The sequence below is a fragment of the Arthroderma uncinatum genome, assembly GCF_011692745.1.
Source record: "Arthroderma uncinatum strain CBS 119779 chromosome Unknown scaffold1, whole genome shotgun sequence".
Taxonomy (NCBI): Eukaryota; Fungi; Ascomycota; class Eurotiomycetes; order Onygenales; family Arthrodermataceae; genus Arthroderma; species Arthroderma uncinatum.
Window position 1 is genome coordinate 4,597,304 of NW_022983863.1, and position 26,787 is coordinate 4,624,090.

General features: G+C 48.0%; 10 protein-coding genes across 10 annotated transcripts; 4 read left to right on the forward strand and 6 right to left on the reverse strand.

The window, feature by feature from the left end:
- Positions 1-306: 306 nt before the first annotated feature.
- GIQ15_01392 (uncharacterized protein) lies at positions 307-1,334 on the forward strand (the record flags this gene model as incomplete). Its single annotated transcript, XM_033548809.1, has 3 exons — positions 307-699; positions 756-1,025; positions 1,086-1,334. The coding sequence occupies 3 exons, from the start codon at positions 307-309 to the stop codon at positions 1,332-1,334; spliced, it is 912 nt and encodes a 303-aa protein (XP_033409760.1).
- Positions 1,335-1,593: 259 nt separating this feature from the next.
- Positions 1,594-2,817, reverse strand: GIQ15_01393 (uncharacterized protein; the record flags this gene model as incomplete). Its single annotated transcript, XM_033548810.1, has 1 exon — positions 1,594-2,817. One exon carries the CDS (start codon positions 2,815-2,817, stop codon positions 1,594-1,596), a length of 1,224 nt encoding a protein of 407 aa, XP_033409761.1.
- An 823-nt stretch (positions 2,818-3,640) lies between these two features.
- GIQ15_01394 (SOK1) lies at positions 3,641-5,604 on the reverse strand (the record flags this gene model as incomplete). The annotated part of the gene is made up of 3 exons (XM_033548811.1): positions 3,641-4,624; positions 4,688-5,548; positions 5,602-5,604. The coding sequence occupies 3 exons, from the start codon at positions 5,602-5,604 to the stop codon at positions 3,641-3,643; spliced, it is 1,848 nt and encodes a 615-aa protein (XP_033409762.1).
- Positions 5,605-7,139: 1,535 nt separating this feature from the next.
- On the reverse strand, positions 7,140-7,442 carry GIQ15_01395 (uncharacterized protein; the record flags this gene model as incomplete). Its single annotated transcript, XM_033548812.1, has 1 exon — positions 7,140-7,442. One exon carries the CDS (start codon positions 7,440-7,442, stop codon positions 7,140-7,142), a length of 303 nt encoding a protein of 100 aa, XP_033409763.1.
- A 1,958-nt stretch (positions 7,443-9,400) lies between these two features.
- Positions 9,401-10,976, forward strand: GIQ15_01396 (carboxypeptidase cpdS; the record flags this gene model as incomplete). The annotated part of the gene is made up of 2 exons (XM_033548813.1): positions 9,401-9,644; positions 9,700-10,976. The coding sequence occupies 2 exons, from the start codon at positions 9,401-9,403 to the stop codon at positions 10,974-10,976; spliced, it is 1,521 nt and encodes a 506-aa protein (XP_033409764.1).
- A 1,288-nt stretch (positions 10,977-12,264) lies between these two features.
- On the reverse strand, positions 12,265-15,413 carry GIQ15_01397 (RAM signaling pathway protein domain-containing protein; the record flags this gene model as incomplete). The annotated part of the gene is made up of 4 exons (XM_033548814.1): positions 12,265-14,365; positions 14,428-14,777; positions 14,835-14,946; positions 15,055-15,413. The coding sequence occupies 4 exons, from the start codon at positions 15,411-15,413 to the stop codon at positions 12,265-12,267; spliced, it is 2,922 nt and encodes a 973-aa protein (XP_033409765.1).
- Positions 15,414-16,321: 908 nt separating this feature from the next.
- On the reverse strand, positions 16,322-17,201 carry GIQ15_01398 (mitochondrial 37S ribosomal protein RSM25; the record flags this gene model as incomplete). Its single annotated transcript, XM_033548815.1, has 2 exons — positions 16,322-16,700; positions 16,768-17,201. 2 exons carry the CDS (start codon positions 17,199-17,201, stop codon positions 16,322-16,324), a joined length of 813 nt encoding a protein of 270 aa, XP_033409766.1.
- Positions 17,202-17,817: 616 nt separating this feature from the next.
- GIQ15_01399 (uncharacterized protein) lies at positions 17,818-22,218 on the forward strand (the record flags this gene model as incomplete). The annotated part of the gene is made up of 6 exons (XM_033548816.1): positions 17,818-19,779; positions 20,262-20,314; positions 20,371-20,489; positions 20,554-20,588; positions 20,671-21,570; positions 21,721-22,218. The coding sequence occupies 6 exons, from the start codon at positions 17,818-17,820 to the stop codon at positions 22,216-22,218; spliced, it is 3,567 nt and encodes a 1,188-aa protein (XP_033409767.1).
- A 292-nt stretch (positions 22,219-22,510) lies between these two features.
- GIQ15_01400 (uncharacterized protein) lies at positions 22,511-24,851 on the reverse strand (the record flags this gene model as incomplete). The annotated part of the gene is made up of 9 exons (XM_033548817.1): positions 22,511-22,534; positions 22,595-23,159; positions 23,216-23,424; positions 23,484-23,651; positions 23,726-23,778; positions 23,863-23,884; positions 24,152-24,298; positions 24,474-24,553; positions 24,638-24,851. The coding sequence occupies 9 exons, from the start codon at positions 24,849-24,851 to the stop codon at positions 22,511-22,513; spliced, it is 1,482 nt and encodes a 493-aa protein (XP_033409768.1).
- Positions 24,852-25,292: 441 nt separating this feature from the next.
- GIQ15_01401 (acetolactate synthase small subunit) lies at positions 25,293-26,359 on the forward strand (the record flags this gene model as incomplete). Its single annotated transcript, XM_033548818.1, has 2 exons — positions 25,293-26,116; positions 26,182-26,359. The coding sequence occupies 2 exons, from the start codon at positions 25,293-25,295 to the stop codon at positions 26,357-26,359; spliced, it is 1,002 nt and encodes a 333-aa protein (XP_033409769.1).
- Between the last annotated feature and the right edge of the window lie 428 nt (positions 26,360-26,787).

Sequence of the window (26,787 nt, forward strand, 5' to 3'; positions counted from 1 at the left end):
AGTCTTCCCCCTGACGGGCCCTGAGTTAAATCCGCCTTTATATACATACACCCGCACACCCCTCGCTCTTTTATATACTCTTTTCCCAGTCGTCGTTTTGGTCGTTCAGTCTCTCATTATCCCTGGCAGAGCCATACCCTCATTTTTGCTCCATCTAGCCTCTTCTCTCACTCTTGAGAAAGTGCACCACATTCTTTTAACAGGAGGCCCCCCAGACGAATTGATTTCGTCGACAACCCTCATTCTTGAACATATTTCGACCGATATCCGACAATCTTTGTCCAGAACAGCTTTTCCTCAGCAACTATGCATTTCTTTACCAAGACCTCTATCGCCCTTACTGTGGCACTCGCGGCTTTCTCTGATGCGGCCTCCCACGGACGCCACAGATACCGCCATTTCAACCGCCAGGTCGGCACTGCCCCCAGTGTGCCATTGAGCACTGGCTACCCTTCACCAACTGGCGCGGTTCCAGAGCCCCCAGTTCAAAAGCCAGTCGACTCTTCCTCGGCCGGAATCACCTCGATCGTTGTCCCGACTGGAACGGGAACCAACCCCAAGCCAACTCAGTACCCAAGTGTTGTTGAAGTCACATCGACTGTAACTTACATTGTCGGCTCTGGACCACGCGCCAGTGTCACGACATACACTTTCACGACCACTGCACCGCTAGCTATTGAGACTCAAACCCTCATTCCTGTAAGTTGGAAATTGTAACTTCCTAGCTGAGTGCGTTGGCTAACATTACAATGTAGACTCCCGCCGGCCCATCAAAGAATAACGAGCCAACTGAATACCAAACCACCACCATCTCAAGCACTTCCACCACCACCTCTTGGGTCACCGTCAGCTCCTCCTGCACCACCTCCGCTGCAGGCGGCTCAGGAAGTGCCCCAACCGACGTTCCAAAGGGCCCATCTGGCGGCTCCGGCCCAGTTGGTGGCCCAGGTGCTGATTCTTGCCCTGCCCCTGTCACCGTTACCGTTACACAGGCAACTGCCACTGTTACTGAGACAGTTACTGTCGTATGTCCCTATCCCTCCTGAAGTAAATCAGGAAAACGTTTACTAACTTGTAACAATTAGAACCCTCAAGCCCCAGAGCAAACCAGCGGCCAAAGCCAGGGTGGAAACGCCCCTGCTCCCACCCACGACGCACCAGTTGTGAAGGCTCCTGAGGCTTCCCACTCCAAGCACCACAAGCCCACCCACTCCAAGCACGGCAAGCCATCCACCGATGCTCCATACCCAACCCCTAGCAACGGTATGCCTGTCCCCCATGGCACCGGCACCGGCACCTACCACTACCCAGCTGCCACTCCCAGCGGATTTTAGGGGAAGTCACTAGAGATTTGATATTATGACGGCTTGGGGTTATAAGGAGAATTTTAAGAACACTTTCTACGTTGCATGGTTTACGCAACAATGGGCTATTTCCGTGGTCTGGCTTGCTTTTATTTTATTTTTTTGACTTTCACTTCGATGTTTGGTTGACACCAGACCCTTTTATAACTTCTTCTTCTACTTCTTCTTCTTCTTCAGAATCATGTCTTAGATTATTTGATTTCTGGCTTTTTATGATTAGATATCCCTTTCAGAGTGAGGCGAAAATGGCTGAATCGCTATGCAGTAACTTTTCAGTTGTTCTTTGCCATTCCAACCACGTGATGCCCTGTAAAAGCGAGTCGGCCAAATCATCAAGCTTCCCAATGTCAGCGACGTTGCTATTACCGTCGGCTGTTGAATTAGCTGATGTAGGTCGTTTCTTTGACCCTCGATTCCCGCAATTCCATTTTTCAAGGTATGCGTGTACAATATCCCTTGCGTGGCTATCCTCAACCAGGTCTAGATCCAAGGATACTTCTTGCTTTAGCCTTTCCACGACTCCGCCGCCGTCGATATTCGTATAGCAATCGGCAGCGCTGATGGATCGGGAAATACATCTCCCAATTAAATCGATTTTGGCCTTCTTGCCTTCCTTTGAGCTGACCCTCTTTTTCTTTGGCTCCGGCGTTGAGTCTTCCTTTATCTCGCCGTTTGTCCAATATCTTACCACCCTCTGTGGGTCGACACCTTGAACAAACACGTTGCCGAATTCCTTTTTCGCCTGTCGCTGTAATGTATGGAGTACAGCATAAAGCATGCCTTCAAACACGCCAACGCGAATAGTCCATTCCTGAACCGCACTGCCGCCTCCCGATCGGAATCGCTGCCGCTCAATTAGGACGTGTGTCGGTTTGTACGTTTCCAAAAGGGACGTGATTAGTGTGTAGGCGTGTGAGGCGTATAAATATGGTGCAAAGTGTTCTTTGCTTTCCACCTCTGCATTCCCTTCTTCGTTACTCGGGCATGGTAAAGCTCTCCTTAGCCCGCCTAGTTTTGAAATGGGTATTGTCGCAGGGTCTTTCTCGATATCATATCTTGGGAAGGCAGATATCGCAAGTCGATCCCACGCATTCAAACGTATTTTAGAGGCTGTGAGTGGCATTGATACGTTTCCATCCAAATCCCGAACGCTGGCTTCAGTGGCCGTTCGAGGGGAAACCAGTAAATGCGCATAAGCCAAATTTCGAATTCCCATATCGATGCTCAAAATGCTCATTGGCTTCGCGTGTCTTTCCTGCAGTCTTGACGCGACCAAGTCGCGCTTCGAAATAGAGTCATCTTCGTACGGTTGAGGATTGTACTTTTGGAATGTCTCAATTAACCGATTGGTTAGGTCTTTTTTGGTTCCTGATGATAATATCCCAGTTGAAAGCGCTATCTTTTGCAATTGTCGAAGTTTGAGAGAGCTAAGTCTGGTGACGACGGCTGGCATAGCTCACTCTGTACAAGAGGTAGCAGATGTATTGTAGGGCGGAGATGGGATATAATACGTATTCGCGTAACTTGGAGCCCAAACATAAGGGAAGATAACTATGACATATCCCTCCTTGGACTGCTGTGCATAATTCTGATGAAAATCTGGTTAAGGGGATGATGTTAAGAAGTGAATGTGTAAAATTGCCAATTTATTTCGGGATCTTCAAGAAACTCTAGTTTTACGGAGTACACACAACTAGGCCTCACAGTAAACATAAAATAATATGAATATCAATATAAAAAAACCTCTTATTGTATATTCTACTATGGAGGTATATAAGAAGGAGATTGACAATAACTTATTTTCATTTTTTTCGTATCTTCCTGGCCCGTCTCTCGTAACTACTAAATTAAATCGCTTCTAAAGCGCCGCCAACAAAAGAAATAGCAAAAAGAAACAAAAGGAAAAAGTAAACAGGAAAATAAAACGCAGGGGGAACTAAGGAAAAAGTGCGCTTGAAACTCCGTATTTCGAATCCCATTATGAATCGCCAAATAACGAAGTAAAAAAAAAGAAGAAGAAAACTGGTCAGCAAACATAATATCGTAGCAGGGAGATGTAACCCAGAATAACAAGGAGGAAATGTGCGAGTATCAACAAAAAAGATAGTCTATGGTAAGTAGTAAATATGAAAGCGGGACAAGGAAAAACGTATATGCTTCAGGGCTGCAGAAGTAAACGCTGGATATGGGTGTAGCTCGAGCCGAGAGTAAAAATCTGAAACAAGAAGGACGTTACCGATGCGGTTTTTGGATAAGGCGTGAGTGGGTGACAGACGTTACTCCGTCGCGTACATTGTGCTCATATGGCTTCCAGGCGCAAACGATATCCCAGGTGCCTCGTGGAGGTATAATACAGGAGCCCAGACTCTCCAGTGCAGGACTCCGATATGAGCTAGACGCTTCGCTATGCCATCCACACTCACCAATAACTGTTGAGAGCATGGGATTTTCCTAACGTCGGGGTATTGCCTAGGGCGTTGATCCTCGGCCATCTCCAGTGGTGTCATCTGTAAGTATTTTTTAACATAAGCAAATGTAGCTTCCTCAAGATCCGCTTGGATTGAAAGGCTGAATTCGCGGGATTGACCAGTTGGAGAGGTGAAGAAGAATTCGAGATATTTCTCTACGCTGTGTAAAGTTTTGCCGTCTGGGAAGGTATTGTTCTTGTTGCTACCATCGAGAGAACAAAGGCTTTGTGCAATTTCCAGAGCAATTTGGCCTATGTTGCTTCGCCATTTGTCATTCGCATTCGGTGTGCTGGGGTCATATTTGCGAGCATCAAAATCGGCGGTGATGCTGTCAGGACAATTGTCAAGGATGCAACAGATGCGCGATGGAAGTGCGGCTTTTGCTTGCTGGTAGAAGGGGCTATGCCGGCCTTGTTCTATAGCAATTAGTTCAAACACTCGGGAGCATATTTCCAGTCCCATCAGGTCCTGTATATCTGCCCGGAGGAACCACAGTCGCTCGGCGTCAAACTCGAAAACATCCGGGAATTGTTTTGGGTGCTCAAATGGCACAAGGAGGGAGAACAGCCCCATAAAAAGGAGGGCTATTGGTGCGTAGCTTCCTCTAAGCTCGTGTTGTAAATAAGGGGACTTATACAACGGCTGGTGACAAATCTCCAGATACCACCTCCTTGCTCGTGATATGTCGATAGCATTTGCCGCCATTCTTTTCCTAAAGTCGCTCTGTAGAAACCGAACCGTATCATCTATCAGGATCACTCTAAATGCACGTATCTGATGATTCGCAACATCCTAAAGAATGCATGTTAGGTCACACCACAAACTGCTTACGATTATAAGGAAATGAAAATATACCAGTTTCATCGACTCTAGTGTGCCGAACATTGTTCTAAGCCCGTCCACCATTTTGTATGTATCCCCAGTTGCACATCCTTCGCTAATTTCCGCGACCATTTTATCTGCCCAGGGGTCTCTCATTGGTGCGCAGTGGGTTTTCAGCAAGGCGGCAAGCCATTTCGTGAGGTTGACCATATCTAGGACGCCCTTATGCACCTGTTGCAGGAGAAATGGTACATCCAAATTTTGCATTACGCTTTGCTGATCTCGCTCTGGAACTAGACTGCTTACGACATCTTTCAATGTCTCTAGCATCACTGGTAACCTTGGTTCGAAGACGCCTACTGAATCGCTAGGCATGCGCTTATGCCCTCCAGCAGTCTGATGGCTTGCCTGGCTAAAGGTCTGTTGCTTCTTGGTCGTGGAGTAGTAGCCATGCACGGAAATTTCCAGGGCTATGGCTTCCCAATAAGCCTCTGCCATCTTTCGTTTTTCATGCCCTTTCTCGCCAGCAATAGGTTGGAAATGGAGTTCACGGTCGAAGTTGACATCTACCCGTAAATTGATATTTCTCATGATGTGGTTCAGGTCGAGTTCGCTGAGAGTGCTTGTCCGAATTGGGGGTAGGCGTTCGGCATTCTGAAGTATCTTGATCTGACGTGCATCAAGTTGCATGCCTGCTGGAATCTGGATAACCATGGCTGGAACTGTCCCGTCGTCGTATCGCTCAAGCTCGATTTCGTCAGCCTCTTCAGTGGTTGATGCTTCCTGGGTACTAGTTTCTTCAAAAGCAGGGTATTGCAGCTCAGGGCGATGATGTGGGAAAGGGATTGGAGGTGGAGTTGGGGATGGCGGAAGAGAAGATCGTAGACCATTATACTGAGGTGACAAAGGGTGTTGTGATATTGCATGGTTGCTCATGGAAGAATCACCATTGTGGCGTTGACGGTGATGGCGAGAATGTGAAGTCTTCGGTTGCTCTCTCGAGTCTTGTTTTGGCACATTTTGGGAATCATTATTATTCATCCAAGAATGAGATAGGATGTAACCCGGATCTTCACTGTCCTTCCCGTGAGGCCGTGCCTTTGATGGGTTTGCCTTGTGTGGTGAATCCATCATCCTCACCCTTCACCCTCCGCCCTTCACTCAAACAGAACCTAAGAAGAAAGAAAAAAGATGGAAAATTCAAGAAGAATGTTCAAGGGAGTAACGGAGAAAGGAAGAGGTTGGAGAAAGATGAATAACGATACAACCACTCTCCCTTGCGCAGAAGCCAACTTCGCCCCTCAGACGATGACGTTTGAATTACTTTTTGTTTTGAGAAGGTAAAAAAGAAATGTATCCTTTCTTTTTTGTCACGATGAAGGATTTATTAGGGTCAATACCATTCGAAGGGTGTAAATGGTGTTGTTGTTCATGTCCGCCTCGATGAGTGATGCAATTAGAGTGCGTCGTTCATCGGGTTCGCGAGAATGAAGCGTCTCTATCAGCAAAGGAATAGAAGACGTAGAAGCCCTTGAGAGGGAAGCAATGACAGCGCGAGGGGAGGAGTCAGGCGAGCAAAGAAATTTTTGCTTTCAATGAGGAGAAGAGAAAAAGCAACAAAAGAGCCGGGTGCAGTTTACAGCGAAGCAGACTTGGGCATAGTATGTATGTATGGTTGGGCGACGGGCCGAGGGGGAAGGAAATCTGGCAAATAACCAATGAGTCCACGACTCAAGGCGAAGAGGATTCACGACAGCAATGGGATTTGTGTGCGTAGATGAATTGCTGAACGGGGTGGAGTCGGAAAGCTGGCGCCGCTTGCAGTCCTTGGTCATGTAATGCTGCTGCAGGAAGTGGTAAGGAGTCAAGAGGGAGTTTTAAGACATTAATTTCTGCCACGATTGCGCTGGCAGTTTTGTATAGGGCAAAGGCGAAAATTAAAAAGCAGTCTGGAGCTTATTCACGGTTCCGCAATTCCCTCCCTTTTGAACAAGGGATCTTCGCATCAAAAAGTGAGGCGAAGGCGCTAGAGTGGTTGGTCGGAGTTAAAAAAATGGCGAGGAATCCCCAGCAAATCAGCAAGCGGCGCCGGCATGCATGTATTAACAAAGGATTTTTTTCCAGCCATTGACACTCGCTCGAAAAGGTGAAAAAGATGGATTATTCCGTCAGTGGGAAGGAATTGATTGAGCTACCTTCGTTCATGTCGTGGTTGCAGGCGAATTGCGTGATGGTGAAACTATTCTCATGATCCGGATCCTACGATGAGGGTGATTCTTCGTACAATTGTGACCCTCTTCCGTAATTCGCTGTTGACTTGGGAATGGTCTTCAGCAACGCCTGCCTGACCCTGGATTCTCGCGGGCACAGCCTTGACTCGACATTACAAGCCTGTTTTTTCCTTTAGTACAGCGGACCGTGTGCGAAGTCAGGCTGCTGCAAGGCCCTGTTGAGGCGAATAAAGGGGACCTTGGAGGGCCTGCTATCACCCGGCATCGACGGTACCTCCGTGGAGAGGTGCGCCCGGCAAGGAGCCCCAAATGGACTTTCGCATCATGCGGTTTGCCGCCTGGGTGATATCATAGACCTGCGGATCAATGCCGTAGCCGTCATATTCTATTCCACAGCCTAACGCAAGGTATCTGATGGGCGCATCGAGGGTGATCGTTGGGAAAGAGAATAATGGAGTTCCACTTTCCCCAGCCTGTCCCAGTCGTCTCGTCTCCCTCCCATCGGCGAGGATGGCCCCCTCCTCAGGCCACCGGGGACGAGTGGTATTGGAAGGCATGCATGCGCGCCTTGTATTTGAAATTTTTTTTACTTTGGTAAACGAGGGCAGCCAGTCCCCTCATGCTTACCGTTTGTGTCTCCAAGAAAACGAAGATGCGGGCTGCACTGTGAATGGAAAACCAGTTTCAGCTAGATCACATTATTTTTGGTGGCATGAAGCATTTGCCCATTTGCCCTGCAAGCTCCTGGATGTAACAGCGATGGGCTTGTTGACGGGAACCTCCGTGTCAGGGTTGGATCTCGTACCACCCGTAGTATTTTGTACGGTATCTCGTGGTGTTACCCCTGTGATAAGCCTGTAGAACCAGCAAGGCCGTGAAGAATAGTCTGGCCCGCGAAAAACAGGGTGACTTCATCGAAGAATCATGCTCCTCGCGAGAGTCCATACTCTTGGAGTTCAAGATCGAGGATCTCCACCGCTGTATCCCTTGGTGCAATCGGCTCTTCAGGACCGAACATTGGCCGCTCTACTCCGTATCCTCATGCAAGACACGCTGGTCTGACAGTAGTAGGTAACGCGTTATCCATACTAGGGTAACGATCATTGCAGCTCCTCAAGCCACACAACGCACCAAGGTGGACGTTGGTGAACTATGCCATGGTCCTCAAACACGGCCCTGGCGGTTCATGAACCCCAAACCCGGGGAACCCATCACAACGTGGGCTTAAAAGTCGCGATGTCATGGGCTATTCGCTTCACTTTCAAACCCGCTGCAAAGTATATTATGGATTATCCGGCTATAGCGGTTCAACGAAAAGAGCGGTGACATGGGCAAGCTCGCCATTTCAGCCAAACAATACTAGCGCTGGAGGCGTATCCTCCAGCTCTGAGGGCGTCTGTCGTATAAATTGTATGGGATTGGAGGTGAGAGAGGAAGAAAGAAAAAAGCTGGAGGTCGAAGTCGTATTAATAATTGGCAGTAACTCAATGCGGTAATCTAGGGTTAGCTGTTTAGGGCATCATAAAGAGACGTCCCTCGACCTCGAGAACATTGCAATCCGACCTGCCAACCGCTTCAGATGGAATTATGGCGTTTGCCACTCGTATTTCCTGATAGAACCCTTGTTCGTCGGTTTTCACTCGGCTTGCTAACATTTTCCGTTTTCCAGATGGTGGGCTGGCCGCTGGAGCAAAGGACGAGTTAGTTACGATGGACGACGAAGATGTTTTGCCTATCACCGAGAGGCATCGAATCTCCTGCAGTTGGATCCTGTTGCATCAATGAGGTACTATGCATAGCGGGTAATCGACGGCTGTTGGCCTGCGAGGAACAAAGAGCCCCTCGTCCGTGGAGCAGTGGCCTGTACTACGTGTGGCCGGCTCTTCTTTCATAAAGCTCGAAAACATTGCCCTCAACTATAAAACATGCAGATCGACATGTTTATGCAATTTGTACAGTGTCTGAACCATTTGATCTTGAGAGTTAAATCCATTTCCGCAAACCCGAGGGCCTGAGGGCCTTTACTCCTATCCTTCAAGTTTATGAAGGAGCGTCTCTCTTTACTCTGTTTTTCCTATATATCGACAGACAAATGGACGCTGTTGGATCCGAGCGCGTTGGTTTATTCACTCGGATGGCTGATGTGATATCTCCTGAAAGAAATATTTCAAACAAACGCAGCTCGACTCCCCAATCAATAACTGCAAGTTTATTGATGTGTTGTTGACGGCCAAGTCCGACAGCAAGGCCTATCTATAACTTCCTTGTTCTTATACATAGCAATCTTCTTGATAGTGGATATCCCTGCGGCGCATGCCTCGAATAAGTCAGGAACCGTGACACCTCGACGCTTGTCCTAGCCCTCCGGCTCAGCATAAAGGGTTCTGTCAGGCCCTTAAATGGGTTTCTTTCCGCACCACTCTTCCCTGAAGATAGTTATTTTGCCGTGCTTTTAGCAACATCATCATCGGAGGTACAACGGTACTTTAGCTGCTGCTGCGTGGACTGGGCAATCATGATTGTCACGGCTCTATTATCCCTCCTCTCCCTGGCATGGGCTTCACCTACTCTTAACCCTCACGCGCAACCCATCGTATTACCTGAAAAGTCAAGTTTCAAGACTAGGCCACTGCCAGATGCCCCAGCTCTACCCCAAAACTGGGCCGGTCGACTTAATATCCCTGGGACGCCCGAGGGGAATTCGCTTTTCTTTTGGCTCTTTCCAACCGAGGATAAGGCCTATGATGACAACCTCATAAGTATGTTCTACTACCGTACATTATTGGATGCTTTCTAAATTCTTGTTCTCTTTAGTCTGGTTGAATGGCGGCCCAGGCTGTTCCTCGATTGTTGGAGCATTCCTTGAAAACGGGCCCTTGAAATTCTCAGGAAACTCTACGACCCCCGAGAGAAACCCGTATTCCTGGACTAAGCTTGGGCATGTTCTGTATATCGACCAGCCAGTGGGAACTGGTTTTGCATCTGAAAAGGTCCCCGTTTCCTCGAATAAACAAGTAATATCGGACCTATACAAATGGCTAGTTGATTTCGATACCGTTTTCGAACACATACTCCGCACGAAAAATGTGCACATCGTGGGCGAATCCTATGCAGGGATTTACGTTCCGTATATCGCCAATGAAATTATGAACCGCAAGGACGAGCTGCCGGTGAATTTAAAATCAATTTCTATTGGAGATGGGACGATTGGAACCAACACTGGAATGTCCTCCCTCGGAATCGTGGGATTCATTGAGGAACATGCCTCGAAGTTAAAAATACCTCAGGATATCATGCAGGCTCTCTCATTCGGTGATCATGCGTGTGGCTTCGATACTGTTCGCCAACAAGCAAAAGTATATCCACCCAAAGGCCCGTTTTATATCCCCGCAGGACCCAAACGCCTAAACACCGCAAGACCTGAGGTGGTATTACGGAGAGAGGTAGAGGCAAGCCTAGAAACATGCAACATCCACCCGGACACGCCTGAAAAAATCAAATTATCTATCTTTAACTCTACTTGCTATGGGCAGTGTGCAGTGTACGACACCACCGCAGATTATTTGAACACGCGGAAGTGTTTTAGCGTATACAATATCAACTACGACTGCAATACCCACAACCCTACCCCCGCGCTTGAAACATATTTTAGTCGGGCAGATGTACAGGCTGCATTGAACCTCATGCGTCCAATGGATAAGCTAACCCCATTCAAGTCTTGCAATCGCGACATTCTTGCAACACTCATGGCGCCTGCCAATCGACCAATTCCCCCATCCTACAATATTATCCCAGATCTTCTAACGACTCATAAACTGCCTGTCCATATCTACCAGGGACGTTTGGACCTGCTCATAAACCACGTTGGTGTTGAGATTACTATCCAGAACATGACTTGGAATGGAGCACAAGGGTTTCAGCAGTCGTTGCACTTCGAGTTTGACAGACAGAAGGATGCTAAACCGGTAGGGCTATGGAATGAAGAGCGAGGGCTTAGCTATCATTTGTTCCTCGAGGGCGGGCATCTTTTACCAGCGGATCTCCCGAAAGAGGTATTTCGATATGTCAAAAACGTTATTTTAAAGAATTGAGCGTTGAATGTCCTTACCATGGGGATATAAATATCTTGAGGCGTGAACTGTGTCTAATGTCTAATATTTTTATTTGGCTCATTGATTTGGGAATATAAACAACTGGGTTCAAGATTATTTCGGTAATTTGCTTCTGGTAGTCTTCAAATTTAAGTTACATTTTGACTATACAGAGTACTGCTAAAGATTCTGATGGATCTTCTTGTAAGTTTAATAGAGGTTTATGTTTATACCAACGTTTAAGAGCTACTCTCCCGCGTCTTACCTTCAAGGATAGGCAGGATAGACTGTGATCCGCCTTTGCTGCATTCAGTTTCACTAGTCTATAAGAATTACCTTAGGAAAGGAATAATAAAGACTGTGTAAATGTAGGATCGGGACCATGCAGGCGGCCATTGACAACATATCTCAGCTTTCCCAAACGCCCCTGTGCCCTTAACAACTCAGCAGTATTCGGAGCAAACAATTTCTACAAACTCAAGCAACCGGCAGAAGCTAACATGGAAATTTCAAATACGAGGGCTCATGCGTCACAAAAATGGATAAGCGACCGGCCCAGTTCCCCGTAAAACGAGTGTGGTTTAAGCCGGGGAAACAATATTGTTATGGCCATGGTTAATGGAAGTAGATGGTCAGATTCATATATACCCCCTAGTGTCAAGCAGTATGTAGGAAGTTGGTGGTTATAATTGTTTGCTTGCGTGGTATCCCGTCGTAGCATTGTTCATTAAATATAACCGACCCCTTTACCGACGATGGAGACTGATGAGTACGTAAGAAAAAGGAAAGAGTCGTCAGTTTAAACATTATGATCCATCATCATTCCCATAGACAAATAAAAAGGAAATAGTCGGATTAGAATAAAGACGAAAAGAAAATCGAAACGACATAAGACAGCAACTCGGCAACTCGCTGTGCAATATAACCGGGACCCCGTTTCATCCTAGACGACAAGCCAAAAGCAACGGTAAACAATCAACAGCGCTTTCTTGGAATCTTTTTGTTTTTCGCCATGCTATAACACCGCTGTTCCCAAAAATAAATGTGATAGGCCCAAATATAAACTGCGAGATGATAAATAAGACAGACAATTTTGTGAATTCTTGCTCGACGAGGGAAAATCATATGTGGATATAAGATATGAGAGATGGATGTAAATGATATGGTTGTTTCCATATTCACGGAGGTGAGGTTTAGGTCGTGATAAGTGCGGGTATGTTCGGGCTTGATGGTGTGTTTTGGGGGTATGAGAGTTATAGAGATCTAAGATCTAACTCTAGGATTGATTCTAGCGACGATAAAATAGCGGAGCAGTAGGAGCCATGGAGAGTAATAGATCTGCCCGTTGGAAGACATCCCCAGCGAACATCCGATCACTGGTTGCACTCGCTGGAATGGCAGTAGACGGTACGGTAGCTTGCGCCGCAGGGCCAAGGGCTGCACTCAATGGTGTAGCTGGCATGGTGGCTGATTGCGGGGAAGATCCACTAGCCAGGCTCGACTGCGATGCAATTGATGTGGAAGAGTTGGAGTAATGCAAGTTACCATTGGATTGGTGCTGAGATACCGCGTTCGACGGGTTTGAGGGATTCGAGGTGTGAAGCTCAGCAAGATATGACCAGGGAGAGGTATCGATCAGACGTCCAGCTTCTCGGATTGTCTTTTGTACTATTCGAAGAGTTGCAACGATTTCCGAAGGGAGGAGACAGAAAGTTTTGGCTTCGCGTATATCGAGAACCAATTCAACGAAAGTTTGTATAAATGTTTTGCAAAGATGCCAGAATTCACGCTGGTTCCGTAGCCCGCCACCAGGCTCTTTTAATTTCATATTGGACAACCGGCTGTCTAGAGCGTCAGCAACATCTACGCAGGAACGACAACGAATAAGGAGCTTTCGACATAGATTTCGGAGGTGTTGCGGAGCTCGAGATGCCTCTGCCGCTTCGAGGCATTGGGAGAATTGACGTGCAGCTAGCGGAACAGCTTGGAGTGCTGCCTTATATGCCGAGGAGAGTTGGATGAAGATTCTCTCAAAGATTCGATCTTCTTCTATTTCATCTAGACCGGTAATCGGGTTGATCCTGTTATTAACTGGAGTCGAAAGGATGTTGAACGATTCGCCGGATCGTGGTGTGTTCGCGATGGATGAAGTCCCGGATGAGTGTAAGAATGCATTAGACCTGCTGCTTGAGCGGCTTCTGCCTCCAATGGCGAGGGGTGGAACCGTTGGATGGTTCGAATGTGACGGTATGCCTGTCGGATGAGGAGCGAAAGGCGGCAGTGCAGTGGGGAAGGGCGCAAAAGGTGGCAGGTGTACAGTTGTTTCGCTTCGCAGTCGGCGAGTGGGCGGGTGCCTATCTCTTGTTGGCGTAACCGATGGTTCAGGTTCGCGTTCAGGTGTAAACCTGCTCATCGGCTGGTTGGTAGTGGTGATGGATAGTTTTTTGGCCGTTTTTGGTTTCCGAGGCTTTGGCTTCACGTTGAAAACGGCGCACGCATTGCGAAGCTCAATTAAACTGCCGTAGATCATAAGGAGGAGAGATCGGACATATTTCGGGTCGCTCAAGGCCACGGCTTTGGAAACATTAACACGGAGCTGGGTTCCAACGTGCGTATAAGCAGTGATGCAAGTTGCACATTCATGTTTGACGGCTTCGGTAACCCTTTTGGCAATCTCCTTATCCTGTAAATCTGCATCAGCGATACTTTGCAGCGCCTCATTAAGCTGATCCAGATGAGTTGTTGCATTGTAAAAGACAATTTCGAGGCTGCTTCGTCTGTATTCTTCAGCTTTAATCACGTTGATCAACGATGAAATGTGAGGGTGTATCTGGTAAAGGGCGTAGAGCACACTCCTTGCGGAAATTATCACAGGGTTTTTAGTTGTAGTTTTCACTCTTTGCTCCGGGAGGCTGGATAACCTATGAACGAATCCATCTTTCAGGCGTCTCCTATCCCTTGGACTGCTTGGACTAGACGAGTTACTGCCGTCATTCGGTATACCGCCGCGTTGAGATCGGAGGAGCGAGCCATGGCTCAATCCGCGTAGATGACTGTTTCTATAGGGCCGCATCTCGTCGAGGGTTCCAAGATCTGTGTTCTTTCTGCTGATCAGGCCCATCCGTTTGTTGCGCGATGCCGCCGAGCTCACAATAAACCCTTCACTATTGCTTCGATTCCGTTCACTAACGCTCGCTGAAGTGTTTGAACGATGTATGAGACCGCTTTGACCGGATGCCATCCTATGATGAGATCTCGTGGGTATAGGTGGTGGTCTTGACAAGGACGGCGACCTGGAGCCCGATGTGGACTCTGTCCCATTACTAGACCTGGGTATGACCGGAAAGCGATTCCCTCTCTTTGGCGGTTTGGGTGGCTCTGTCGTTTCGCTGTGAATCGTTGTCAGAAGTAGTTATATATGCGGGTTACCCCAGGAAGTAGATATAGTTACCTAGGGTCATGGTACTCAGGTTCAGGAGACGCCGCAGCCTGTCTGCTTTTTAGAAATCTTTTGAGCTCCGTGGTAATTGCGCTATCTTTTTCATTATCGGCCATATCCAGATGATTGACATCTGCTTCTCTGAGCTCTAAGACAGCTTTCAAGGAACTGTTAAGCGGGTTTCCGGACACCTTTATAACCTGCAATTTGCTCATGTCAGAGAGCTGGCTGGGGAGGTCCTCTAAGAAATTCTGCATGATAGAGAAGACCCGTAAAGAGGACAAGTTGCGGACTTCTTCTGGTAGTTTCGTGATTTTATTCCGGCTTAGGTCAAGGATTTCCAGGAACGTCAGACTGTAGACCTAGGCGGTGTTAATACGTGAACGCGGCCCATAGGAACAAAGTACAAAAAAACATACCACTCGCGGGAACTCCGTAAAGTTGTTTGCTCGTATATTGAGGTATCGAAGGTGAACACATTCTGAGAACCGGTTGGGGATCCTATCAATATGATTATTCGATAATGACAGCCTAAAAAGTGAATTGTTAGCATCTTGCTATCGGTATGCATTTATTGAATAGCGGGTAGTGGCATAAGGACAACCCGCGGCGGGCCGATATCCTTATTAATAGTCTCACCTCGCAACCTCATCCTTTATTATGTTGACCACCGCTTCTGGGACACGGGCAATGTTCGCGTGGCCCAGGTCGATCGTGAGCTTTGGTCGAACAACATCATCCACCGCCTCGCTCCCGGCCAAAGAGCGTCTTGTATCCTGAAGCCCGCTATCCACAGCTCGCTGGGCGAGCTCTATAATCAAATCTTCGGCCAGCAACTTCGACGGAGTCGACTTATGAGGTCTCGCAGCCACCTCATCGCGGACAGGAGGGCCATTATTCGGGGAGACCGTCCTGGTATATGCCGGATCCTTTATTTCATTCGAAGTATCTGTCCGGTGCGTGCGGTGCGGCCGAACCGTATCATCCATGCGACTCATTGTATCGATAATATGAAGGGGAATTTCCCGGTTGACCAGCAACAGGCAATCCACGAGAAATTAAAAAGCCTATCCAGGGGTTGTAAACGCTGAATTTAAATTATAGTGAATTCCGCCAGGAAACTCGTAGGCCGACAGAAATCAAACATCGTTTTCTAGGGCAGCCGACCGGGTTTATAGGATATATATGGTTACTCTTTTTATCTTCGTGGACGGAAGAGCATTGGGAGGGGAGATTCGACAGGTTTCTGGACGCGAGCGAGGGCAGTCCGTATATATCGACACGAGATTGCGTGAGAGCCGGCTTGTTCGAGCTTTTCAGGCACGATTCGGAGGATCTGGGAGGGCTGGGGGGGGCCGTTGGAAGGTGTCGTATGGCCAGGCACCGTTGGCCAAGAGGACGCAGGGTAGGTAGAACAGCCAGTTTCGACGTGCTGGCAGCCGGTCTATCGCAGCAGATGTTCTCGACGGCTGCACTGGTGCTTCTTTGCCTCTTTATCAGCGTCGACGGGAGCTTTCGAGTCGTCCTCGCCGCCGCCGTCGCTCGCGCAAGATGAAACAAACCCATCACGTGAGGTGGATGACATCGAGGTCGGCCGAGGCGCTTGGCAGGAACGCTGCGAAGAGGTTGAAACTAGAGATACGATGGAGCTGGGGAGACGATGACTTGCGGTGAGATGCTATACGGTGTGGAGGTTGAGAAGAGACGCAGTGAAACCGGCTGGGTTTCAGCAGATATATATGCTCCGTATGCTCCAGTATATCCTAGACGACGCAGTGGAACTCGGTCTATGAGACCCGAATAGGCAGCCAGGAAGATCTGACATTAGTTTTGAAAACATCTATAGTGAAAGTACAGATAATATACAATGTGTTCAATGGCCCAGTATCGTGTCATGCATCGAAAATCAACCACGGAGCGGTTTGATGGACTCCAGCAGCTCAGACTCGGAGGCACTCAGGTCACCGCCAGTCGCTGATGGCTCCATTTCTGCTTCCGTGAGCTCGGTGCCAGCGAACGCGGCGCTCCTGCCCTGCTGCATTATAACCTCAGTTTCAGCCCATGTCTTCCAGCGATCATATTCTTGGTTTTCGAGCTCCATTCCGACAGTTATCATGTCGAGTCCGAAGTAGGCGCCCGTTGCTCTGGCCTCCTCTTGGGCAATCCTCCTCTCAACGTCCTCCTGAAGTCGAATCTTGTAAAATTCCCGGCGAGCAATGTCATATGCGGCTTCTTTTGTTATATCGGGCACCGTATTGAGGAGATGTAATTGTCTCTGGACGACACTGTGAGATTGATGTTGGTTAGCTATCTATAAACCACACTGGGAAAGGACTTGAATAAAAAAAATACCTTTCTCCGTCAGCACGCTTCCTGTCTTGTTGCATCTTGTTCCAATCCTGATTCCGATGGTCTTTTCCATCCGTCTCCAACACCACTCTGGGCCGTGCAAGCTCCCAGGGATGGTCACGGTAAAATTCCCTTCGGAGCAGGTCTTCCTCGAATTCCATCTTCACCGGTTGAAACATGCGGCTGGGCTTCTTCGATTTCGGACGACGGCTGGGACGAGTCTCCACGACGATTTGCGGCTTTGACTTTCCAGGAATTGTCTTCACTCTTTGCCTGGTAAGAGTGTGTTGCTGCGGCAGGTTTCGTACCAGCACGCTCGAGGGTGGTATATCTCTAAGAACGTTGACCCAGCATGGTTCATTGGTAATTTTACCGTTCTTTTGCTGTAGGAGGGCAGTCTGCCGGACCCGGAGTGCTGCGAAGTTGAGCTTTCCCATATCTACGACTTGTCACCAAGGGTAGGTGGAAAGTCTCGTAGACCGTACGACCTGCGTGCCCCTAAAGACCACAAATTGCCCAATTGAGGCTTCCTCTCCCGGCACAAATTGACAGAATCCGTGGCGTAGTCGTATCGAAGCTGTTGCGTTGGAGTCGAAGATAGAATCGCGAACGTTGAAGGAATTGCAGATTTCAAGAGACGGGAAAACCCATTTCCGGCCAATCAGCGTCCGGGGTTGGTCACTTTTGCAGTACGCAAAAATTATTCAAGCATTTCAACAACTTCACGAAACACATTCCGGGCACTGGGTTCATTTCAATTCTTCTTTGATCTCGTCCTCTCATACGCTGTTCGTTCTTCTTTATATCCTGTGTTTCTTTTCAAGCGGACCGGACGCTACGATATACGATATACGCTGATTATTGTTGACCTTGCGCACTACAAAACCCCCAATTGCACCTCCCGCGTTTGCTCAATGACACCATGTCAGCTATCTCATGCCTCTCTTTAGCAGCTTGGAAAGGCCGGCAAGCGCCCAGTCTATCGTTAACGCGGGCCAGTTTTGTTTACGATCCGACTCTATGAGATCTATGCGAGCGACTCCCTTCAATACAATGCGGCAGTCCCTTTCGACTCCAGCTGCACGAACAGCCAACGTTTTCATCGCGGATAATCTTATCGGGTGCCTGGTGGCAGCAGGGTTTTGCAAAAAACATGCACCGTACAGGAATATACGGCCGGCGGGGATATCTCGATCGCTTCTGGGTACAGCAAGAAGGCTACAGAGTACATCGAGCAGTGCACTACTTGCAGAACCGAGTGATCCAGCACCCGAAAATCGCGATACGCAGCACTCGAAAACGGAAGAGCAAGAAAATATTCAACGAAGGAGATCAAAATGGCGAACAGATGACTATGCATCAAACGGGCATGGTCCTCCAGCCGTCGTGAAGGGACCTAAACATGCCCTACTGCGCAGAAGCTCACTCCCGAAGGACTTTAATTTAGATGCAGAATCATACAACCGAGCGAAGAACGCGAATACCGAAGAGTCAAAACTACTATTTGGTTTATATGTTGGTGTTCTAGGGAAGGTCGAGGGGACAACAAGTTTGAAAGTTGTTTTGTCAAACCCCCAGCGAGAGGCATGGGTGTCTCCTCGACCACCTAGCCAAGCTGGAACTGACGACCTTGAAACAGCTGGAGTCTCTCACCTTGTCTCCCTCTTGGAACAAGGAGGCTGCACCGACCAAGAGCTCTTTGCAGCATATAGAAGGATACCCTCGCCCGGAGTATCATACCTCAGCGCCAGAACCAGGGGTAGACTGCTTCATCGCTTCGCTAAACCCGAACGTAGGGGCCGTACCGGGGTTTTCTACTATCTAACATTGGTCGACGACATGTGCAATGCCTCGCTTGAGATGTCTCCGTCTCTTTGGACAGCTGCGATCCACCTAGCAGGTAAATCTGCCATTACCGTGAAACAAGAAGATCTTGAGGCTGCAATCGGTGTGTGGCGCCGAATGGAACATGAAGGCAACATTTCGAGCTCGAGTGTAGCTTTTAATATCCTCTTTGACCTGGCTATAAAATCTGGTCAATTTAAGGTGGCTGAGCGAATCATAGCAGACATGAAAAAGCGGAAAGCCAAATTCTCTAGGTTTGGCAGAGTTGCCCAAATATTCTTCAATGGTTTAAAGGGGAATGCCCATGGAGTCCGTCGAGCATACGATGAGTTTGTCAAAGCTGGTGAAATTGTGGACACTGTGGTTTTGAACTGCGTGATTGCGTCACTAATCCGGTCTGGAGAGGCTAAGGTTGCGGAACTCATGTATGAACGAATGAAGGATGCATATAAAAAACTCGAAACCAGCCCCAAGGAGAAGGCGGTCATGTATCCATCGCCCTCCCAAGACTATACTGCCTACCGCAAGGCAAGCAAACAGCTGGGACGGGTTCTTGGAATGGCATCCTACCTACATGATAAGCTTCCAGACCATCATCGGGCTTTGCAGGCTGCCATGCCATTAACACCAGACGCAAAGACGTTCCATATTCTTCTTTCTTACCATGCGCATGTTACGGGAGACCTGGGTCGGTTTTTGGCTCTGCTTGCTGAAATGGAAGGGACCTTGTCGATTCCATGCCATGGAATGGAGTATATCCTTTTATTTCAAGGGTTTGCGATACATGGCTCGAAGCGAAATACTAGGTGGACATACCCTCGCCTACAACGGGCTTGGATCTCGTTCCTCCGTTCTGTGCGTGATTCCGATGCCGAAATTCAAACCAAACAGCGCACCTTACAGAGAAAGGCGAAGTTCACCTGGTCGGCCGAGTCCTCTTTTGTTGAGGGCGAAGATTCAGAAAGAGAACTAACACCGGAGGAAGTAGACGAAGCCGAAGAGGGTTTCAAGGATGAAGCGGACAAAATTTTTCCCGATAGCTATTACTATGCTCGTGAAGAACTTGAAGACGACTGGAAATATGAAAACAGCGTCTATCTAGGTCGAACGGTTATCATTGCATGTCTTCGCGCCTTCCATGCATGTGGAGGACGGCCGGCTGTCCTGGGGGTATGGGAGCAAATCGATCGATTGTGGCAAGGAAACCTGAAGCAGCGAGATATAAATGCAGTGAGAGCAGTTCTAAGGGAACTTGTACCCCGACGATATCATTAACTTCTTGCGTTTACCATTTTGCAAGCGTTCAATTTCAGGGGTTTACACATGCCTCACCTTGACCTCCATTTTCTGTAGGCAAACTCTGCCAAATTATGTTGTACAATATTAGCATGTGCTCTTAGCGATACCTTGAGCCTGTATAAAAATAACCAATAGATATACAATTCCTTCTCACTTTACTTGCAGCTCGCCCTCGTTCTCTCATGAAATTCGCCCTTACAAAGGTTGGCCGAAGAATGGTCACGTGAGCTCGCGTCTTGATCGCGTCTCGAGCACAATAAAGGCAGATGCGATGCAAACGACAACTCCAGGAAGCATCAAGGTCGAAGCCACGAAGTTGACGGTGATGCTATGGTGACGGGATGAATCACCAGCCTATTGATATTGACTTCACACTTCGTCGGGTTTTCGGGAAAAAGTCATTTCGGTAAATATCCATCCCTATTCTATACGTATATGACACCGATCCTAACCTGCTAGTAGACCGCTTCAACGTGATGTTATCCAGGCTGCGATTGAGGGACATGATGTCTTCCTCCAGGCAGCAACGTCATTTGGGAAAAGCCTGTGTTTTCAACTGCCGGCGGTAGTGGCCCATGGAGGTTAGTCCACTCATGGCTTATTGATTCGACAGATCGACTAAGAATATACCCTTGCAACATGAAGTTACTATTGTCGTTTCCCCTCTATTATCGTTGATGGTACGTTAGTTTTGTCGGAATTCTATGATATAACAACTTCTAGACATTCCTAACTGACTACTGCTATTATTTATGCATGTAGGTGGACCAAGTTGCTAGTCTTGAGGCAAGGGCGATACCTGTTGCAACTATCAACTCAACAACACCTGGATCAAAACGCAAGGCAATTCTTGCAGACATTCTATCAGGGCATCCAGTAACCCGCCTTTTATATGTAACCCCAGAATTCTGTCAGACAGAGTCTTTCAGACGCAGTATTTTAACGGTCCACCAACAAGGGGAGCTCACACGAGTAGCAATTGACGAAGCCCATTGCGTTAGTGAATGGGGCCATGACTTCCGGCCAGCATATAAAGCTCTGTCCTGGTTTCGACGCGAGCTCAAAGACCCCATAGTACCCATCACAGCTCTCACTGCTACAGCGACGACTCGTGTTCGCAACGATATCATCACTTTGCTTGGGCTGGATCCGAGTAATCTGAAGAAATTCAGCACCTCGTCATCTCGCCCAAACATCCATTACGAGGTGAAATACCTTCCAATATGCGCGTATGACCTAACAATACCAGAGGACAGTCAGATAGACTACATGGTGTCCTGGTTGCAGGCAATTCATAACCGCCGCATGTCACGACTATCACCGCCAAAAGATGGGCCTCAAAATGAAACTTCTACCAAGTCGCCAACTCTTCCTCCAATGTCAGGGATTATATACGTCCCGCTCAGAGCTCTGTGCTGTGCTATTGCTAGCATCCTAAGCTCCTGCAAGACTCTCAATATTAAGGCTGTCTCTTATCATGCAGGCCTCCCAACCAGTGAACGTGAGAGGATCCAGTCACTGTGGGCAGCTCCCCATAAGACCTATGTTCAACCCAAGAATCTACCAAAAACGACAGCTACGCGCAACCAGAAGGCTGACCCGCCTGCCTTTTACATCGTTGTCGCTACCAACGCCTTTGGAATGGGGATTGATAACCCTAATGTACGTTTCGTCGTGCACTGGACTCCACCGCGCACTTTTGAAAGTTTTGTGCAGGAATCAGGACGTGCCGGCCGTGATGGCTGTGCGGCAATCTCTCTCGTCTACTACAATCCCTCTGAGTGTATGCGGATAATCGATCGTATCCGTCAGACTGGTGACTTTGCAAATGAAACGGTCCGGTTAACGAGAAAAAGAACCTTCGAAAACCTTACTGCTGCTGAAATCAAGGCACAGGAAGAAGCAAAAATCCGTAACACGGAGGCTATACTTCGGAGCTTTGCGAAGGTTGTCAAATACTGCGAAATAACTGATCGATGCAAACATGTCGTTATTCGAGAATTTTCCGACGATCTTGAATTAGAGCTTGCCCGTGAAAGACCCCCACCGTCATCTCAAATCGCATCGGGATCAAAGCCAAAAAATTTAGCTGTATGTGACTATGCATGCGACCACTGCAAAGAAGGTCCTGTCGCATTAGGGAGGAGGAAAAATGAAGGACTGAAGAGTGCCCAGCTGTTTGAGGATGGAGCGGCAGAGGATGATATCTATACTAAGATGAATTTGATTCACTTTGTAGAATCATACTTGGGTAGGCCTGAGGGTTGCTATCTTCCCGATACGACTCCGTGGCAAATTGGATGGCACTAGATATTCCACATCAGGGCAAGGAAAGGGACGGAGGGGGTTTGATAGCTAGCCGCTGCTGATCCAGGAGTACTACTTGTGAGATAGTATATTGTTATGCTATTCCTGCTTACTTCAAATTAAATTTGGTCCTAAAACACTAATACTAAACACAAAAGGCGGTATCAAAACATCGAACGAAATAAGAGTAAGGCTTAGTGTTTCCGCTTCTTTTATATTCCTTGTCTACCCAAATCGAGAGTATCGTTGATCTTGAGTAGATTATGCGCATCTAATTAGAAGGACAAAAGGCCGATTATAGGCCGGGTGGCGGAGGAACCTATTGCGATGAACATTAGCTGATTATTCAATGTCAAATAATTGGGTATTGAAAACGTACTGAATTATATCCTCCGGATGGAGGTGGAGGAGGAGGGGGCGGTGTTTCTGATGAGGGCGGAGGCGGCGGTGGTGGAGGTGCTGCAGAGTCAGGGGGAGGAGGTGGAGGTGCAGGAGCTCCCGGATGCTGTTGCTGCTGTTGCTGTGCAGCTTGTTGCTGGTAGTATTGGTAATATGCAACGTAGTTTTGATAACCACCATATGCAGCATAGGGGTCTTGTCCTCCGTAATACTGGGCATATTGGGCGCTGTAGTCGGCCTGAGAGCCACCCGCTGATGGAGTAGGCGTCGTCCCAGGACCAGATTGCGATGGCGGACTCATCCCCGATGGTGTTTGAGGGGAGGAATGGCTATTGTATCCTCCACCTCCACTATGAGGGCCACCACCTCCAGATGAATAACCCAGGCCGTACTGTTGGCGATCACGGTGGCCATATCCCCCACCGCCGTGATAGTTTCGCTGCGGTGGTGGATTTTCTTTGAATTTTTCATACTGTTCCTTGACATTACCAAGTAGATCCTCGCACAAAGACTTAGCATTTTGGACTTCATTTGGGTCGGGTCCACTATGAAGATGTCAGAATACAGATGAAAATGTTAAATAACGGGTAAGGGAACTCACGCAACATGCAAATACATTGGCTCGTCGCTTTCTTGGTTAGTGCCATGCTCTTTAAATCCAGAACCACGGCCTTTGATCTGGACACGGCAATGGGTTTTTTGCTGGATATGCTTGACATATTGGCCGCCCTGGCCAACAACCTGTGCGCGTAGATTAAAGCCAGGGATGGGCTCCAAATCGATAGGAATACGTTCCTCGGGCCATTTACGCTGTATATTATAGTTAGAAAGTAGGACATATATAATAATTTGGAGTGGCAGCGTCTTACGCGACCAAACTCGTCTCTCTCAACAGGCTCAGGGGGCTCCCTCCGACGGAATCTCCGTTCGTCGACGAGGTTAGGAAGCTCCTGTTTCATGAGCTCTTCAATTTTCTTGATGGCTTGTTCCAGGCCTTCCTTCGTCCTACTAGTCACATGCAGGTACAGCGGCGGGTTCTAACAATATAATATTAGTCTCCAATAACCAAAACAGAGCTAGGGTATTAAGAAAAAAGGTAGTAAAAGCTTACCGAAGGGGTTGCCATGCTTTTATCAGGAAGATAGTTTCCTCTAGTGGTGACATCTTTTCAGAAATTATGAGCATATTCTCTTAACCAATAAATTTGTTTCTAGAATGCAAAAACGGGGTGAAGGAAAACTGTCGTACCGGCGCCGGTTTCTTCTTTAATCTAAATCACGCAGCGGAGGTCAGCAGATGCAAAATAGCGGGAGTTAGGTGCTATGAAGAATCATGGGTAAGCTTCATCTGTCATCACACATAAGTTGACGCAACAAGTGCTTATCAGTGGCCAATAATGTTTAAGGGATGGGAATGATAGCCCAGTGAAGAACAGGTGGTTTTACCCTCCCGTCCATGCTTGGAGTTAGTTCCGGGGGAATTTATCGAGCCACGGGGCGCCTGGGGGTGTCAGCGGATGTATTGTAGAGATATTTACCATCTTTTGTGTAGTGCTTTTAGTTATAGTATATCGGTTTCGGAGATCATTGACTTCGATGTCTTTGATATAATCGCCGTCTGCCATGTATACTTCACCATTTATATGGGCGACCGAGCACGATGCCTTGCTGGAAGGACTAGAGATCTAGGGCTATAGTCAGAACAACGTTCGATAGGTAGCTTAGATTGACTGCAAAGGCCAGTATGATCGCGGTAATTGCGCAGACAAAGAATAAAGCAGAGCCGATTGCGAGAGCTGCTCGCAAACTATGTGATCTACCGAAAGGTGCGGGTGCTGAGACGGGGCCGTTGGAACTCACAGATCGTCCTGGCGGGGTGGAGGATTGTTGGTAGCCTTGTCTTGCTTGTATCTGCTCCTTTATTTTGGCAGCCGCGGCAGCTATAAATTACAGTCGAAGTAGTCAGCTATATGGCCTATAATCCGTGGGAGTGCGCAGTATAAGGGCCAATATCAAAGACTCACCAGCAGCTGCCGCAGGGTCTGAGGGAGTAGCAGGCTTGCTTGCATCCTCAGATCCCTGGCTAGGCCGACGATTTATTGGGCTACGATCTCGCACCGGCTCTGAGATCCGAGCTGAGGGCGAACGCGAACGTCTATCAAATCGAGACTGGCGTTTTGGCTCAGGCTCCGTCTGGTCGAAACGAGACCGTTTGGCCCGTCTGTCGCTATCGGCCATGTTGACGGGCCCGGTTCCGGGGATTGTAGCGCCGTGACAGAGGAGAGAGGTATATCAGCTGCAGAGCGCAGCTTCTGGCATGAATAGAAGCAGTTCTTGTCCCTGGCAAACTCCTTTTTCGTGGACAATTCGACATTCGCGATTTCGACCTTTGGGAAATGTTTTTGGACCCGAGTTGCTTAATCAGCAAAGAGCACGTGGTAAGTATCAGGTGACTATATACGCTAGTCCAAAAGGAGATAATTCCCTTTTCTCCGATCTCGGCTTTTAGTCATCATCACATGATCAGCCCGCCGGCACTTTTATTACTCACACTTCTTCGCGTGTTTCCCTCGACTCAGCGGCCGCAAGGGAGATAAATGCTTCTCACTTTCGCCTGGGACTTGTAGAGGCCCATCCTCTGGAGAACGAGCTAGGATTTTGTTGGCTTCTTCAGCATCAATGGCCTCCAAAGTTGTTTTTCGCGGCCAATTGAGCTGGACATGGGTTGCATTCGAGAATCCATGTCAGCGTCTGAGCTTAAAGAGCTATCAAAGATACCAACCGATTAGACTGTCGTCCAGCTCGACGTCTGCTCTGGCGTACAAAGCACTTCACCGTCGTTCGCCTCTTCCGCTTCCTGTCTCGGACTCATCGCCGCAATGGTCAGCTCCAGCTGCGGTCTCCTCCATTCTCTACGAGACCCCTGTTCCGTCCACAAAACCTCCGAAGCGTCATGTGCTGAACTGCCTTGTTCAGAATGAACCCGGTGTGCTTTCTCGAATTTCCGGTATTCTAGCCGCTCGTGGCTTCAACATCGACAGTCTGGTCGTCTGTAACACCGAAGTTGAAGATCTGTCGAGGATGACGATCGTGCTGCGTGGGTTGGATGGAGTTGTTGAACAAGCCCGCCGCCAATTGGACGATCTCGTTCCTGTCTGGGCTGTTTTGGATTATACAGACTCTGCCCTTGTTCAGCGTGAACTCCTTCTGGCAAAGGTTAGCATTCTGGGGCCCGAGGTCTTTGAAGAATTGCTCCAGCATCATCAGGAAATGTCTACTCCCGAGAGCGATACAAACAACCCAGCCACCAGTGAAGCTCAGCACCGTGAAATGAACAAAGTGAATGGATCACTTTCTCAAATTGCTGATTATCACCCCAACCGATTGGCCGCCAGTGAAGCCCTTCGACATAAACATGAGCACTTGGAGGCTATTACCCATCTGACGCACCAATTTGGAGGGAAAGTGCTCGATATTAGCACCAACAATTGCATTGTTGAGCTGTAAGTTAATCCTCAAGATTGAGAGGAATATAGGGGATTGTTCGACAACTAACTCTGAGTCATAGCTCTGCAAAACCAAGCCGCATCAACTCATTCCTCAAACTGATTTCGCCCTTTGGTATCCTCGAGTCTACTCGAACTGGTCTGATGGCGTTACCTCGTTCCCCATTAACGTCACCTATTGAGGAAACGGAAAAAGAGGCAGCTGATATCGTCGATACAAGCACTCTACCTCCAGGTTAAAGCAAATATACCTTTCTGTCCTCTTTTTATCCTCCCGGAATTTACCTTTAGTCTTTGTAATGTTCCACTTGCTGGCGTTTTTTCAGAAGTATGAGTATAGGAAGCGCAGAGCCAGTTCTTTATTAATCTTCCCAGTCAGATTTAAGGAACCGAGTTAGTGCGGGGGCTGCCGAACCGTTCTGCGTTGTATAGTTGCCTTGGCCAAAAAGGGATATGACAATCTGCTATAACTGTGCATTATAATAACAAGTATAAAGTGTGAAACAAAACTAAGAAATTTCATACATTAAATGCTGCTTCATAGACGAACTGAAGCGGAATTCTAGACCGGGGTGCGAATGAAAGTAACGGAGACGGTCTAAATCGCCTGCAAGGAATACCGTGGGTATATGAGCTGCGAAAAACTAAACAACGGCGATGAAATGAAA